Source organism: Tenrec ecaudatus, chromosome 1, assembly GCF_050624435.1.
Source record: "Tenrec ecaudatus isolate mTenEca1 chromosome 1, mTenEca1.hap1, whole genome shotgun sequence".
Taxonomy (NCBI): Eukaryota; Metazoa; Chordata; class Mammalia; order Afrosoricida; family Tenrecidae; genus Tenrec; species Tenrec ecaudatus.
In genome coordinates, this window is record NC_134530.1 from 199,213,986 (window position 1) to 199,231,873 (window position 17,888).

The 17,888-nt window shown below is 41.0% G+C and overlaps 1 protein-coding gene across 4 annotated transcripts in view; it reads right to left on the minus strand.

Annotated features, from left to right (window-relative positions):
* The window catches only part of EDEM3 (ER degradation enhancing alpha-mannosidase like protein 3), an 88,645-nt gene extending 72,573 nt beyond the window's left edge, over positions 1–16,072 (minus strand). For 3 of the 4 annotated variants that reach the window (XM_075528339.1, XM_075528321.1, XM_075528312.1), the window contains exons 1-2: positions 15,696–16,071; positions 7,922–7,967 (exon numbers count right to left, since the gene is read on the minus strand). In XM_075528339.1, coding sequence (XP_075384454.1) covers positions 7,922–7,967; positions 15,696–15,856 — 207 coding nt within the window. In that variant the 5' untranslated portion in view covers positions 15,857–16,071. Of the gene's footprint in view, positions 1–7,921; positions 7,968–15,695 lie in introns of all 4 variants that reach the window. The other variant, XM_075528329.1, reaches the window with a different exon arrangement.
* Positions 16,073–17,888: the final 1,816 nt, after the last annotated feature.

Here is a 17,888-nt window from a genome sequence, read left to right on the forward strand (position 1 = left end):
ATAGAAAATGGTAATGTCATTCCAAACTTAAGACAGGAGAACCTAGAATAAGTAAAATAATTCTGAAAAAGAAGAGCAAAACAAAGACTTGCAATGCCTGACTTTTAGGACTAACTATGAAGTAACAGTAATCAAGACAAAGTGGAACTGATACAAAGGTTATATATTTAGATGAATAAAACAGAATAGAATCTAAAAAGGAAGAAGTTTGGGAAGAAACAGTCAATTGATTTTTTTTTACAATGGTTGCAAAGTAATCCAAAAAGAAAAGTATATTCTTTTCAATTAAAAACTGCAGGAACAGTTGAATATTCACCTAAAAAATATGAAAATCAACCTTTACCTTACACCGCATGTAAAGTCAACTCAAACTAGGCTATAGATCTAAGTGAACAAGCTGAAACTATAAAATATCAAGAAAAAACTCTTTGTGACCTTAGGCTAGGCCAATATTTTTAGGCAGGATATAAAACTATGAGTCATAAAAAAACAAAAATCATATATTAGATTTGATCACAACTTAAAACACTGTATCAAGATACTCAAGAAAATTTTAAAAAAAGAAAAAATCTGCAAAATATATGCATACAATTACCGATATCTGGATTATACAAATAATAAATAAAATCATGGAAATACAACATCAGGAAAATAAAAATGTACTATCACTAAATATCCACTACACCCATATACACATTGCCACTGACTCAGTTACGACTCAGCAATTCGATGGTCACTGCCATCGAGTCAATGCTGACTCATAGAAACACTTGCAGGCCAGGCTAGAAAGGGCCCTGTCAGTTTCCAAGGCTGTCATTTCTTATGGGAATGGAAAGTGCCATTTTCCTCCTGCAGAGTAGCTGGTGGTTTCTAACCGTTGACTTTGCAGTGTAACCACTACACCACCAGGGCTCCTAGCAATCCTATCACTCTCTGCCATGGAGTCAAGCAGACTTATAGCGACACCCTGTGGGCTTCCTTCCAAGAGTGTAGCTGTTTATGGAAGTAGAAAGGCCAATCTTCTTCCCGCTGGTTGCTCGCAGTTTCAAACTGCCAACCATGCACATTGCAGGCCTACTGGTAAGCCCTACATCACCAGAGCTTGGGCTAAAACAGCTCCATATGTCTCCAACGTTTTAAAGCTCTAGGGGAGCAGAATGCCAACTTTATTGTTAGGTGCTGAGCACGTACCACTGAAGTAAACGAGCCCCCAAAATATCTAAACTGGTCAAATAATTATATAATTAAAATTAATATGGATAAAAATATGAAGTGTTCAAGAAAAAGTAGAGTAAATATTGATATGCTGCTGGTGGCGGATGCAAAATGTTATAGCCACTTTAGGAAAGTTTGGCAGTTTCTCTAAAGTTTAACTCATACTGACCATGCGACCCAGCTATGGACTCATTTCTAGGTGACAAGCATAGGAAAACATAAGATGACAAAAAACTTTACTCATATGTTCAAAGCTCCAAACCAGAAACAAGCCAAATGATTCATGGAAAAGTAAATTGTGTTCTAACAAATCAGCTGAATATTACTAAGCATTAAACAAACTACTAATATATCTAACAACCATGATAAAGCCCAAAAGCATTATGCTAAATAAAAGAGGCTACAGAATATTTATCAAAAGTCTGTATTCTATATGGTAGCATTTATATGAAATCCTAGAAAACTATAGTGCCAGAACACAAAGGAACGCTTGCTGAACCAATAGTGGGGAGAATAAATAATGAAAGTAAACTTTGGGGGCTTTATAGGAATGTTCTGACTCATGATTGTAGTAATGATTAACAACTGTATACCAAGAAAACCAAACCCACTGCCAGTAAGTTGATTCCAACATACACATTTGTTAAAACTGAAGATTATATACCTAAAATTGGAACTTTACCTCTGATTTGTAAATCATCACATTTTTACAAAAATAAAACATATTAAGCCTGACCTGTTTTACTGAGTTTCATTACCGTCTATACTCGAGTATAAGCCAACTCAAATATCAGTCAAGGCACCTAATTTTATGACAAAAACTGCATTAAAATGTGCTGAAAAAATCAGCTTATGCTTGAGTTTAGACAGTATTTCCATGCATTCTATATGTGGGTATATCATGTATACAGGGATGCTCTTTGCAAAACAAAAGCAAAAACAGTACACTTCAATTACACTGATTAAATAGAAGTTCATGGGTGATGCAAACAGTTACTGTGCATGATTGCTAACCGAAAGGTTGGAAGTGTGAGTCCAGCCACAAAGAGGTATCTGGGTGCCTGGAAATCTACTTTCAAAATAGGAGGCACTGAAAATGCTATGAAGCACCGGTCTACTCTGACACAGTATGAGTTGTAACCAACTCAATGACAATTGATTCTAATGCTGAGTAAACAAAAAGACCGACGACTACTACTGAGTATCCCAGTGTGATTATCAAGCAGTGAAAGAATAGCACAGAAGCTATTTTGATAGAGTTTTAGCATGCTCTTAAAGGGCAAGGAACAATGACTAACACAAAGTAGACATTCCCATAAGGTCTACACAGAGGCATATATAAAAGCCATTTGTCCCACTTCTACACTACTTTGTTAGAATTATTCTTTGTTTAGAATAGCTAGTTTTTAAAAAGAAAAGAAGCTTTGCCAATATGTAAATCTAGAAATCCAGAGGATCTTCTATTCTAAAACAATTCCTTTGGTTTGAACAATCAAGACCCAACCCTGCTTATTTGGAGATCTGAAGATCTTCCACAAAGACTTACAGCTGAGAAGACCCTAGTTTGGGTGGGCAGGGACAGAACTTCAGTTCTGCTCTGTCCTATAGCATCAGAGTCAGAATGGACTAGGAGGCATGCCACCACAACTGTCTCATTTGAATTGTGCTGTCACAAAATCACGTTTATACTTGGTTATTAGGTATGACCCTAGAAGTTAAAGGAAATCATGCCTATCAACCCTATTCAAGTTTATTTTAATATGCAGTGCTCCACTAAAGTACAGTTTTTGCTTACTAGTATATTTTGAGTTGTCGATAGTAGACAGGAAGAAATTGGGAGACAAAGATAAGATCACAGATCTCAAATCAAAAGAAGGTTCTGTATCCAGGTGGCCCAAATACTTGTCATTTTGCTTTCCAAACTTATCTGAAAACTGAACTCGGCACAAATAAAGAAAACATGCTAAAAGAGGGCCTAAAATAGCCGTGGTCTAGGGTTAAATAAGGTCACACAAGAAAGCCTAAAACAAACATCACATTTCATGTAATTTGGGGAAGAGAAAGCCATCTGTGCCCGTCACTGTGGATGAATTGTGCAGTCTGACTGGACCGAGAGATGGGCCAATCTGCCAAACACAGTTGTCAAAATGCTAATAGTTATGCCAGTAGTTGATAAAATCAGAAAGCCACTGTCTGTCTAACTCTAAGAATGGGGATGAAGTGATTCACCTAAAGCTGGCAAAGCAGTGTTATGAATAATAATAAAAACTCTGAATTCAGAAATAAGAAAGAAAAAAAGTTCAAAGGGCATACACCAGAACAGGAAAAAATGCGCACACTTTGATGACTTTCTATGTACAATCTGGGAAACATGTCCTAATGAAGCCTACATGAAACTTACTAGGGCAATTTCATTCTCAGATAGAAATGAGTAGCATTAGCAGTAATAGAAGTCAGCGCTCACGCGGTCTTCCTTAGCTACCAAGCACTAGTTCTAAGCACTTAAATGACATATCTGGTCCTTACAACAAGCGGGAAACAGGCAGGCCATTGTCTGTCTACTTTCACAGACATAAGGAGCTGGGCTCAGGGAGATCAGGTAACTCTCCCTGTCACCTCACTGCTAAGAGAGCAAAGTCATGAGATTCCCATGCAGGCTGGTCTCTATTTCCAGAATTTTTGCTCTTAACTATATCCCATTGCCTGTTTTGGAAAACACAATTGTTTTCCAAGGAACCAGGAAAGCTATAAGCAATTGTTCTAGACACAGACTAGATGCAAGAATATTAGAAAGAACCAGTAAAGAAATGTGGAAAAGCCTTGAATATCTATTAAAGCCCTATCATGTGCCGAGCATTTTACAGTTTAGCCAAGGGGACAGCTGACTATACAGCGAAGTGGATTTCTCCACCCCACCATTCACAATGAAAATTTCTCAGAACTCACCATCTGCCATGCCGCTGTTGCTGTGACAGAGTACCACTGCCCCAAACAGTTTTCTAACAAGCTTTATGAGAGCAGACTATCAAGTCTTTCTCCTGAGGAGCCACTGGGGGGGTTGAACCACCAACCTTTCTGTGAGCAGCTAAGTGCTGAACTGCTGTGCCACCAGGAATCTTTACCCATTGAAGTCATTCTTACTTTATACTAGAATGCAATGCTCAGAGAGGTGGGTCCAAGCTAATAAGCAGTAGAGATAAATGTAAAAATAAACTCACTGCCATTAAGTTGATTCCAATTCATAGCAACCCCATAGGACAGAAACATAGATCTGCTAAATGCCCCTTGGGTTTCAGAGACTGTTAATCTTTATGGGAGCAGAAAGCCTCATCTTTCTCCCAAGGAAAAACTGGTGGTTTTGAACTGCTGACCTTGCAATTAGCAGCACACCAAGTAACCCACTATACTTCCAGGGCAAACTTAAATATCAAGCTACCGTATACAGTTGTGTATAAGCCGAGTTTTTCAGCACAAAAAATGTGCTGAAAAACTGGAGTCAGTGGTACCCCAGCGAGGTATAACATCTCGAGGGTGATTGCCATTCCTCCGCAGTGCAGGACTTTGAATGTTTGTTTACTCACATCTAACCAATCAGAGCCATCCTATGACGTGGACGGCTCCAATTCGCAGAAGCACCCGTAGTGATTCACTTACTCCAGCAGCTGAACTGGTAAGGATGGGTCTGTGGCTGCGCTCCGTCTCTCTCCTCTGGTCTCTGTTAATTCACATCCTGCATTTCCTACCCTAGGCTTATACTCGAGTCAATCAGTTTTTCTGGTTTCCCAGGTAATAATTAGGTACCTTGGCTTATACTCGGGCCGGCTTATATTCGAGTATATACGGTGACTTCAAAACCAATAAACCTTCACTGTACAGCAAGTCAATAGTGTTTCTGTGTATAGCAACTAGAAAACATTTTCAACTGACTATTGGTAGTTGAAATACAAGGCACCTAGATTTGCCTTAATATTTTAGGACTATGTCATGTTAACTGAGAACTTGAAGTGTGACTTTTGCACTAACTGTTGGGCTACAAACTTCACATAGATTAAGCTAGCACAAGTATGTGGGAGTCACTTACATTGTAAAATAGTTCAACATTGTAAAATATGCATTACAGTAGATAACAGTTGGGCGTGATCTCAAAGGAAAACAGGAGAGGATGCTAATTCTATGGGTTTCCATTCTTTGGAGTTGAAATCTTTCTCCCTTAGATCTCCTACATAGTAAACTGCAGCTGTTAAGTCAGTTAGATTTCAACAGGAACTGGGCCGGAAGACCTATGAGGGGCACTCCAGGAACCTGCTGCCACAGATGCATTATGTGATTAAGCATACTCTATCACAGGGAGAAAATATGTAGTAAAAATATTTTCTGTTTATCCCTTTTAAACAGCAAGACATAAAGATGCTGTGTTTTGTCAAGATCGCATTCTACTCAGAGCAAGAGGAGTTGAGGTGGTCCAGGTATGGACCACTGTAGTTAACTTTAGAACCACATGTGTATATTTATCAAAGAACTATGGCTTGAAAAAGTAGAATGCATCTACTTGGTCATCTAAAAAACATCAGCCTAGATCTGATAAACTACAAGGGGGTACCCAAAAAGAGAACCAGATTGTTTTTTCAAAGCTATGTATTTCAATTTTTTTTACAAAACAACCTTATCACCTTCAAAGTGCTCTCCATTATGCTTAACACATTTGTCAACTCTGATTCCATTCTTGGAAACATTTTTCAAACTTTTTTTGGCTGACAGCACTCCCTTTGTTTTTCCCCCCACTTCTTCTATATGGTCAAATCACTGTCCTTTCATGTCCCTCTTTATTGACAGAAACAAAAAGAAGTCGCAGGGAGAGAGATCAGGTGGGTAAGGTGCATGGGACGATAGAAGCATGCTGTTTTTTGCAAAAAAACAGGCCTTTTTGTCACATAAGGTTACGCAATCTTTTAGAACGCCTAAATAGAAAGCTTGATTACCAGTCTGATCTGGTAGAATGAACTCCAAATGCACTATGAGTGGATATTTCCATCCATTTAGGAAGATGACGGACATACAGAAGAAGCTTTGTCATCCATCGACATTTCTACTTTTTTGAAATGAGAAAACCACTTGTACACTTGAGTTTTTCCCACAGCACTGTCGTTATAAGCTGCGCTCAACATCACAACAATTTCTGAGGTATTTTTCCCTGAGTAGGAAACAAAATTTCACAGCCACATTCTGTTCTCTTAAAAAAGCCATTACAAAAAAACAACATTCAAGCAAAACTGCTTTCACGAAAAAATGCACTGTGACCAGAGAGAACCTTCCCAGGCAACGTCACTGGATGCAGCCCCCAAAATTCATACTACTGGAGCTTTTTTTAGGTTATTTGGGTACCCCCTCATATCATTTGCCCAAATGGAATTAACCAGGGCTTAATGAAATTGAAAGAAATATTAAGGGAAAGGTTAGGGTCTTGAGATTCTTGAGTATAAAAAATTAAACTTCCAATTAAAATTTTCGATTGAACTAAAAATATCCAAAGCTTCATCACTATCAAATTCTAAAAACATTATTAACTAAAAACTCAATTCATGCTTTTAAAATGTATAGAATATAAAAAGGAACAAGAATGACCAAATATAGAAAATGTTTAAAAATGCAAATAGCCAATATATTAAAATACTCATACAGATAATGACATTAATATAAAGTTATTTGGGCTAGTATATAATAAAAAACGGATGGCCAGAATAATTTGAAAACTATTTAAAACTGAATTTAAAGTTAGTTTTCTGCCAAACTTTCCCCAACCATATTTTGTGGGCTCTAATCATAAGAGAAAATCTACTGATATGTTTTAAGAAGCAAAAATAAAGTCATAAGAAGTAATGATCAAAATAATTTGATTAGACTCTCTCAAATTATACAAATTTGCATGCAAAACTTTCTTTTGAACTCTCAAATTTGCTTGCTATTTCACCTGAGCCCTGCAACATTTCAGAACAAGATGGAGGAGTACACTGAGAAAACAAAATATATTTCCAACTCTACTTTTGGAACGTAAGTTGGACAAGGGCTGGGTAATAGTCTTGTCACTTCTATAATGCAATTGTTTCCCTCCTGGCTGCTGTTACTGCTGTGTGATGGTACGAGGATCCTGGCCCTAAAGGACGGTGCAAAGAGAGAACTGTCCCAGAGGGTTTCCTCGCCTCTTCTCCCTTGGATCGACTGGTGGGTTTTTTTTGTTTGTTTGTTTTATTTATTTATTTTTTTTTGACTGGTGGGTTTTAACTACTGATCTTGCCTGGCAGTCTAGTGCTTAACCCTTAAGCCACCAAGACTCCTTTGTTTTCTTCACAAAATATTTAATCTTGTGCCTTTGTTTTGCTTCAGATCAAAGAATTCTTTCCCTTAAGGTCAAAAGCTCTTATTCATTATTACAGCCACAATATCTAGCCATATAAAATGCAATAAACATTCAAGGAAACTTTTCATGTTTCAAAATTTAATGTTAGTACATTCTCACCGACTAAATAAACTGGTTCTCTGAAACCAGTATAACAGGAATACTCTGTTAGTTTATATTTACTGTTTCCTTCAAGTGAAAACTTCTTTTCATGAAAAAAAAAAATGCTATTAACTCGTTTCAAAATTCCCAATTGCCTGTGCCCCCAATCAACTCATATATATGGCATGTAAAAATAAACTCTCTACTTACCATATAGTTACCATAAGCATGATCAAACATTTCCAGTACTTGATTCCTAATTTTAAAAGAGCAGAAATAGAAAAAAGTTAAGTATGTTCTATTTATTATCTTTCAAAAGATTAATAATTCTCACTCATAAAATTATATCAAAAAATACAAAAGACACATTTGGTGAAGGGAGTCAAGAAACACACCAGGAACTCATGAACTTCTATGGACTCCTCACACCAAGTTGAGCCAAACTTGAACTATTCCTAGTGATTTCTGTAAATTCACTTGAAAGCTTTTTCTCAGAACAGTGATGGAGGATGCATGTGATACAGAGTGAAGGAAATCTAAAACACAATTCCTCTTAACATGATGATTTAACTTATCTCCTTTGAGATGGAGATATTATGGTAGAGCATCAAGAGAAACAGTTATGGCTCCTTTTTATTGTTGCTGCTATACATAAGTAATAGTATAACTTCTACCTATAAGACAGGTAAAGCTTATATTTCTCATATATTGAAATAACATTTGATATTAAACCCCCTTCAAACTTAATAAAATTACTGATGCATAATGCTAAGCATTCATGTATACTTTGCCACATTTTCAAATGACACATTTTATGATGTACTCTCTGCTAGTCTAAGAAATTAGAGAAAATAAAATGGTTTTTACATGTAAATTGAGAAAATAAATACATACGAAGAAATGTGTGTGTTCTGGCTACCTCTTTCTCAAAATCCCCAAGATGACAGTTTACAATGGAGATTTCTGATCTCCACAGTAAATTTACTGAATCAGCATCTCCGAGGTTGGGACCAGATGTTTTCAATTAGGACTTTTGAACTTGGGGGTATGAGAGCTACTGGATAAACTACAGAAGTTAATGTTACCACATTGTTGCATGCTGCTGAGTCAATTCCAACTCACAGCAAGCCTACAGGGCAGAGCAGGCTGCCCCAGAGCGTTCCCTAGTCTGCCATCTGTACAGGAGCTGGCTGGCTTATCTTTTCTCCAGCAGAGCAGCTGGTGGCTTCAAACCACTGGCCTTTGAGTTGGCAGCAAAATGCCTTAGCCACTGTGCCACCAGGGCTCTGTATTTTCATGGCTAGATGAGGCCAAATCCTTAATAATAAGGAAAAGAAGCTTAATAATCTCTTCAGTTCTTACTGTTCCCAAAGTTCTAACCACTCACAGCAAGAAGTACAGAATGTTAATATTTTATATTCAGATGTATGTGAAGAATATTTTATACATATACACATACTGGGGAGCTATATTTTTTATTTGATAAATCATTTTATTGGGGCTTATACAACTCTTATCACAATCCATACATACATCAATTGAGTAAAGCACCCATATACATTCGTTGCCCTCATCATTCTCAAAATTCGCCTTCCACTAGGGTTCCTAGAATCAGCTCATTTTCCTTTTTATCCCTCCCCCTCCCTCCTCGCTCCACCCTGAACCTTTAATAGTTTATAAATTATTATTTTATCTTATCCCACACTGCCCAGCATTTCCCCTCACCCCCCCCATTGCCCATCCCCCAGAGAGGAGGTTACACGTAGATCTCTGAAATCTGTTCTCCCTTTCTACACCCCCTTCCCTCCTGGTGTCGCCACTCTTACCGCTGGTCCTGAGGGGTTCATCCGTCCTAGATTCCCTGTGTTTCCAGATCCCTACTGCACTGCTATGCATCCTCTGCTCTAACCAGGTCCACAAGGCAGAACTGGGATCATGATAATGGGGGGAGGGGGAAGCATTCAAGAACTAGAGGAAGGTTTTGAGTTTCATTGTTGCTACACTGAAACCTGAGTGACTCATCTCCCCACTATCCCTCTGCAAGGGATGTCCAGTTGTCTACGGGAGCTGTATTTTTATTTGGCTTTATGTTATATTACATTTGTCATTTTAAAAACTGTAATCATGGATGATTAAATGTTGCTGATAATAAAGGTGGAAGAAAGAAAAAAAAACTACATTTCAGAGGCTGGCTATAGTGACCAGCAAAATCAAATACACTCAGATTTGTGTAATGAATAAACTAAATCCCAACTTTTTTATTAAAACTAGCCATCAAAAATAATCTAACCATGAAAAACAAGTTGATGGGAACTTTTTAATGTATTTACATGTAGTAGACAAAATATGGGTCCAGTCATCAGTCATCATGGAGATATTCTAGGGACTTGTCACAATCAAACTCTAAACTCACAGCCATCAAGTCAATTCTGACTCGCAGTGATCCTCTAGGGCAGAGGAGAACTGTTCCTTTGGGTTTCCGAAGCTACAAATCCTTACAGGAGCAGAAAGCCTCATCTTTAAAGTGCCGATTGCTGGTGGGTTCCAACTGGTGACTTTGCGGTTAAGCAGCCCAACTCCAGGTGCTGGAGAAGAATATTAAAAGTACCGTGGGATGGCAAAAGAGCAAACAAATCTGTCTTGTAATAAGTACAACCATAATGCTCCTTAGAGGCGAAGATGGTGAGACATGTTCTCAGAAGAGACCAGTCCCTAGAGAAGGACATATCATGCTTGGTAGAGGACATGAAAAAAAAAAAAAAAAAAAAGGAAGCCCTCAACAAGACGGACTGACAGGGGCTGCAACCACTGGGCTGAACCCTAAGAACAAAGTGAGCATGCCATGGTGAGGATGGTGCAGGACCAGGCAGTGTTTCCTTCCACTGTACACAGGGTCGCTACGAGTCAGAACCTAACAACAACATGCCACCCAAACTCCCTGGGATCTGTCTAGACATTTCTTTATAACACTACAGGTGACCAATATCTCTCCACTGGCCAGTTACAAAAACTAAAAAAGGAAAGGGGGAGGAGTGCTAAGTGCTTTAAATTTCCTTTTCAAGCATATCAACTAAAAATACAGGTGGGGGAAATATATATTATATATAATCAAATTCACTGCCATGGAGTCAATGCTGATCCACAGCAACCCTGTCGGTTTCTGAGACTATAACTGCTCCCAGGAGTAGAAAGTTCAGTCCTCCCTCAGAGCTGCTGGTGGTTTCAAACTGCCAACCATGTGGATCGCAGCCAAACACATAATCACTACCCACCAAAGCTCATATAGAAACTTTTTATTTTGCCTTCCCATAAATGAAACTAATAAAGTATTTCTGCCAAGAAAAACAAATTCCTGTGATTACTATGGGCAGCACATAGGCATGTGTATTACAAGTTGAACTTTCTAACCGAACTTTGTAAGCATTCATTTTTCAAAATTATAAGTAAATCATGATTAAAGAAGATGCACTGTTTTTCCAATCCTTACATTTACAGAGCAAATTTATACCACACACCTCAAAACAGAGATCATTAATATGTAATGGCTCTTTCACCTACTGTAAATCCTAAAAAAAAAAAAAAATCACATTTAAATATAAAATGGTAGCATTGTTAAATATAAAGAAGTGCTATCCATACCTCTTTAACAAATGTTTTTGGAAATCAGATCCACATTCCAAAATTTTCTTTCTTCATTTTAAAATAATGACTTACAAGTCAGATTTTCTAGCATTACTTGCCTGCCAACTGTGCTACAGGAATTGAACAATTTTAGACTTCTTTTTTTTAATGAGAGGATAACATGATGGCACAGTCAAGTGCTCAACTACGAGCCGCATGGTGAATGGTCTCGCCCACCCAACAACATCTCAGCAGCCAGGCCTGGCGATCTGCTCCTGCAACGTCACAGCCGAGAAAGCCCTGCAGAGCCCCTTCTCTCCCACTCTAGACCCACTGGTCTCTGTGAGTTAGAATCCATTGGGTCACAACAAACAATTGACACAGCAACATTTTTAAAACAATGTATTTAAAGGATGATATGACTACATATATGACCACATAAATAACTCCACAGGCTATAAAGTACAAGCAATTGAATATCTGCTTACTATCCATGACAATTCCAGTCTTACACCTGGGTTTATTTTCGGAAATTGAGAAAAGAGTAGAGCTTTTTTTTTTAATTTGCTTTATATCATAAATTATGTAGATTTAAAAAAGAAAACCACACAGGTAAACCTAATGTTTTCAGAAAATTCCTAGTGGGTAAAGTAGACATGTAATTGTTTGTGTGTGTGTGTGGTTTGCACCTCTAAAATCTGCCTCTGCTCTTACTCTAGAGCAGTGTTGCCCACAGAGGGCGGTATCAGCCGGGAGAGGCCCTGGAATGATGCAAGAGAAAGAGGGCTGCAAACGCAGATACCTACACTTTATCCTGGGCTATGGGCTGGAGTACAAAAGTTTTTTCATTGCTGTGGTATGTGGGGGGTAGAGGGAGGAGCTGAGTAAGTTTTGTTTGTTTGTTTGTTTTCTCTGAAAAAGGAGCAGAGCAGTAAGCCAAGTAAGTTTGGGAACCTGTGCTCCAGGGTAGCAAAGCTATATAAATGAACAAACCTAACATTGTAATTTCACCTTCTTAAATGGTCTCAAAACTGAGCAGAAACTTCAAGTCAATTTTGTTGGATTTTTTCCGGTTAAAATTAATTTTGGTCAAAAATGATTTAGCCGATGAGTTTTTTCAAAGAAAGGGCCTCTTGTTGTTTGTTTTGTTTTACTTACAGTTTGGGTAAAAACTGATAGAACAAATTAGCTTTGCAGAAAAAGGAAACTTGCTTTTCTTCACTAAAGAAAAGCAAACTGACCAACGGCCACAGTCAATCCTGCCTCACAGCAACCCCATGTAGGGTTCCGACGGGTATAGATCTTCCCAGAAGCAGAAACCCCACATCTCTCCCTCAGAGCGGCTGTGGGTTTGGACTACCTTATGGCTATCAGGCCAACACTCACCGGACAGTGCCACCAGGGTTCCTTAAAGGAAAAGAAGCGATGGTCAAATACGATACTTCCTATCCTTACAAATTACTTTTCAGGTTTTTTCTTTCCAAACGTTATGGAAATGCAGTATAATGAAGAAAACCTGAGCTCTGGTGTCAAACAAAGGAGCCCTGGTCATGCAGTAGGCCAAGCACTGGACAGATCACTGCAGTCAGTAGTTCAAACCCAGTAACTGCTCCTTGAGAAAAAGATGAGGTTGTCTATTCCCATAAACATTTAGAGTCTCAGAAACCCGACGAGGCAGATCTATTATGTCCTGTGCGGCCGCTATTAGTCAGAATCAACTGGACAACAGGGGATGCAGGAGAGAGTCAGAGACAGAGTTGAATGCTGACTCCCTTACTTATAGCCCTGTGACCTTATATAAGTGAACCTCGAGCTCCAGTTTCTTCATCTGTAAAAATGGGTGCACTCACATTAAGAAATGGCGAGGATTTTAGCATATGCAAAGTACCTGGCACGTGGCAGGGTATTCAATGAAAGAAAAAAAAGTAAATCTGACACGTTAGGTTAGTAAAGAGAACCCTCTAGCAACTAATCTTTAAGACAATTAATGATTAGGGATTACTGGTCATTTTGTTTGGTATCTTATATTTTCGCTATTTTTCCCCAAAGACTTTCCCTGCTGTTTTATTTTAAAATAAATACAGGACTTTCGAAACAATTTAAATAAGAAAAAATATAAAGCAATGCCTCATAGTTCCACTCCTCTTCCTTCTAACCACAAGATATAATTATTGTTTCACTTTTTTCTGGGCTTGGACTTTATATTTTTTTAATATTAACTAGAACTACATCTATTATTCTGTAACTTGTATATTGGTTTCCTTAGGGCCATAAACTGGAGATAGTACCTCAATGATCTATCTCATTCTTTTTAATGTCTGAATATTAACCTATAATATGTATGTACCATTTTCAACTATTTCCCTCCAAGGCACAGGTCCTTTTCAAAATGCATATCCTTAAACACCCTTTCCCACATTAACAGTGCTTTTTGTAAGTTCCTAGACATGGGGCAGATAACTTAAATTTGAGCAGACATGATCGATAGACAATAGTAACATATGTTCCCAGTAAGTGTTTTAACTATCCAGTGTAATTCAGATGTCTTATATTTACTAATCTAATCGTCAAAATCCAGCTATCTTGCTGTTCTCAACTACATCTCTGACAGTTGAGAATTTGACTGATTTTCAGTTAAATGACCATTTGTATTTCCTCTTTTAATAAACTGCTCATGTCTTTTGCCCATTTTCCATTATTAGCCTTTAAAATATCCACGTTTTAAACAATACTGTGTATAGTTAACAATACTGACTCTGGCTAAATGCTGCAAGCATAGCCATTTTTATGACACTTTCACAACTACTAGTTATTATTTGAGTGACATGAACAGTAATAATGGGGCTTTTGAATAATATCATCAAATGCTCTGTTCTCCAGTCACGCTTCACACTACATCCGCTCAGGCAACATCTGATCACATGCATATGCACGGTTCCAAAAGGTTTTAATGGATTCAGACACTCCAATCAGAGAATGGGGCACAGCCAACATCACGATAGCTTCCTGTCCCAGCAACACGTCTCTTGTACACAGAGCAACTGTGCAGCCAGGCATCTAATGGCACAGTATATACGGGCAGGGTTCAAAAAGCTCCTGAAATGAAGAGAGAATTTTTCCAGAAGCTTTTTGATATATATCATATATTTTTATATATATAGCTCATATATACCCTATAATACATATACCTCCTTAGACATAATAGATGCCTATGGTATTGGCATACGTGTATGTACTGCCCTGTACTAAGAAGTTTACCATATAACAGTACATGCATGCTTCAACTCGCAAGCAACACCACCCAATCGTGTGCACTGCATGTCTCCTGAACGCTGGGGCATTAACTGTTTCACTTTCTTTCGAAATATGACTGAAGTGCACCAGGGTTCATAAACGCAGCAGAGCCAGCGCTAGTGACAGCAGCAGCAAGAGGCAAAGCGGCAGCATCGATGTGAAAGAGAAACAAAAAGTTATTCACAGCACTAAGGTGGGCAATCAAAGAAGGCTCCCGCTGGCAACTCAGGCATGCCCTAGTCGACAATCACAGATGAGCCTCAATATCAAAGCAAACAAATAAAGCTCTGAGCTGTTAAAGGATCAGCGCCACTGAAAGCTACAAGTCCAATAAAAATGGGCGAGGGGCTATTGGAGAATCTGTTCGTGATGAGAACACTGGGACAAACCCAAAAGCAAATCCCCCCTCAGATTCTTGAAGATCACTGCTAAGGCACCAAGCTGTTATAGACGCTTAAAGCAAAAGCAGGTCCAGCCTACCATATGGTGCTTGCACAAGGTCCAAGTCACAACGTATTACACCAAACATATATTGGACGCTACGTGACACATGGCTGTATCGTGAAAACGCCTGCAAGAAGACACTGAAACAGTAGTATGTGCAAAGTTCAAGTTCCAATAAACGCCCCCTTTCCGTAACAGGTGTACATGCGATTTCCCTAACTACTATGAGATCAGGAAGATTTTCCTATCGGGGGCTCACTAGTGCGAAAAATCTATGCCTTGCCTCCAAGGAAAGGCAGCCCGGGGGGCGGGGGGGACTCTCCAAGCAGCCCCTTTGCCGGGCCACTGACATGGCAGCTGTTCTGACACACCTGGGCTGGTGTCAGGAGCCCGAGTATGTCACCGACGGCCCAGGCGACACCCTGACAGCTCCCGAGGTCACACGACGCGGGCGGTGCCCTCTGCCCCCCTTCCTGGACCCTGTCCCCTCCGCTTGGATCCTCGCGCAGTGACAGCTGTCCCGGTCGCGATAGCAAAGGCCACTGCGCTCCCGGGTCGCCACGACAGGCACCTCGCCGGCGGCCAGGCTCAAAGGAAACCCACCCGGGCTGCCAAGCGCCCTTACCCAAGCTTCTGTTTCTCCTCCCGGCTCATGGGCGCGGCCCCCGCCGGCCACACGGACGTGGCGGACACCAGGCAGAGCGCGGCCGTCGCCGCCACCAGGCTCCATGGCGCTCGCTGGGGGACCGCGAACCCCCAGCCCCGGCCGCCGCCGGCTTCGCTCATGGTCCCGCGGTTCCGCGCACGCGCAGCGGCTACGCCCGGCCAGGGGGACACATCTCGCGACGCCGGTGGCGAGGGAGCTGCGGGCCAAGCCGAGGGCAGGATGCGGAGGGACGCGGGCGGCCGCGCGCACGGAGCCGTTTCCCGAAGCCGCCGAGCCGGTCCCCAGCGCCAGCGCTGCCACCGCCCTCCGCCCTCAGCACCCCGGGAGCGCCGCCCCCGGCCTTCCGGTGTCGTAGTCTAGGAAACCGCCTCCCCGACGCTACTTCCGGACGGGGCCCGACGGTTGGCGCTCGGCGCCAATGGGCCCTTGGTGCTAGCGGGCCGGCGTCTGAGGCGGCAGCGGGTACTGGCCCACGGAAGGCCGACGTGGACCAAAGGAGGGACCGGGGAGGGACCTCTGGCCTCGGCCCTCCTCCGCCCAGCGACCGTGCGCCCCGAGGACTACCCGTCCCAGGATACACTCCTTCCCTGCGCCCCGCTCGGAGCCGCCCGTCGGAACTGCCCTCCGGGGCGCGCTGCACCCTGGGACGTGTGGTCCCTCCGAGCTCCCGCTGCCACGCACCCTGCGCTCAGCCCTCCGCGCCGGCGGCTGACTCTCCTGTTGATCCCGTCCTAGCGGTTATGCGTCGGGATGCCATCCGCAAGGTCACCCGTTCGAAAACACCAGCCGCGCTGCGGGAGAAAGAGGAAGCTTTCTACTCCTGTAAAGAGTTACAGTCTCGGAAACTCAGAGGGGGCAGTTCTTCGCTGCCCCGCGGGGTCACAAGGAGTCGCCATCAGCTAGATGGCAGTGAGTTTGGGTGGTTTTCTTCCAAGTGACATTGCTTCCAGGACTGATGAGATGAGATACGCTGACGTGGTGGCCGACCCTCAAGGAATTTACAACCCAGCCTCAGCGCAATGAACTGAGCCGTTTAGTGGCATTGTTCTGAGGGTTTGGCTTACTTTATCTGATGTACTCTATTCCAGGCAGTGATATACTGTACTTAAGTTTAATAAGCAAAGACAAAAAGTATGGCTTCGAAGGTCACAGTTCATCTTTGCACAGGTCTATTCCAAACAAAACAGGCGTAAACATGTCTCTCAGATCCGTGGATGGCTGGAGACACGTTATGTTATCTTCTTACACAAGTTTTCCCTACAGTATCTTCCAAAAACGAAAGTTCTAGCCAACCCAATGGCCTCTGATGAGATCTGCTCGGCAAGCCAAATTCAAAGCAGCCCAGTAGGTTTTCTTTCACATTTTCAAGCTTGAATTTTCTTGAAGGACTCAGGATTACCATGGGGATTTAGTATGAAGAAGTTCTAAGAAAGTTAAAAATATGCATTTGTGGAGTGCAGAATAAACAAAGCTTCTCCAAGGAATGTGCTGTTTCCCTAAAGACAATGTACCTGCTCATTCTTGGAGCGGAGCAAGGACTGCCTATAAGAATTCCACACAGCAACCTTTCACCATCCACCCTCAGCCCGGGCCTTGCCGCTCTGACTTCTTCCCCACCCCACACCTCCCAAGAAACTCAAAGACTATTGAAAAAGAACAGAAGTGGAGTGCTTTGAGTATTCCTGCTTTGCCATGGTGTAAACTGAAAAGCTCAGACTTTTTCAAAGAAGGGGCTAGAGGGCTGGAAGCACCATCTTCTGAGGTGTACAGATCGAGATAGAAGACATGTCGCAAAACAATGGCTTCACATGTTGATAACTTAGTTTTGAAAAGGTGTCTATGATTTTGTAGCAACACTTATTGACTTACCCTAGTAAGTACTATATTATCATGCCCATTTTGCAAATGAGGAAACATGCTGTGGTTAACAAGTCCTCATCATATGGCTACATGAATTTCCAAGCAGTCTGTATGACTCAGGAGCTTCTGTACTTATTTAATCTCTGAGCATCACCACATAGGTGAAGGCCTAACACTTGTCAGGTGTTAAAATAAAATTCATTGATATTAAGCCAATCTTAGAAATTGATTAAAGTTTATTTAATATAAACCCACTGCCATTGAGGAGATTCCAACTCAAAATGGGCCTAT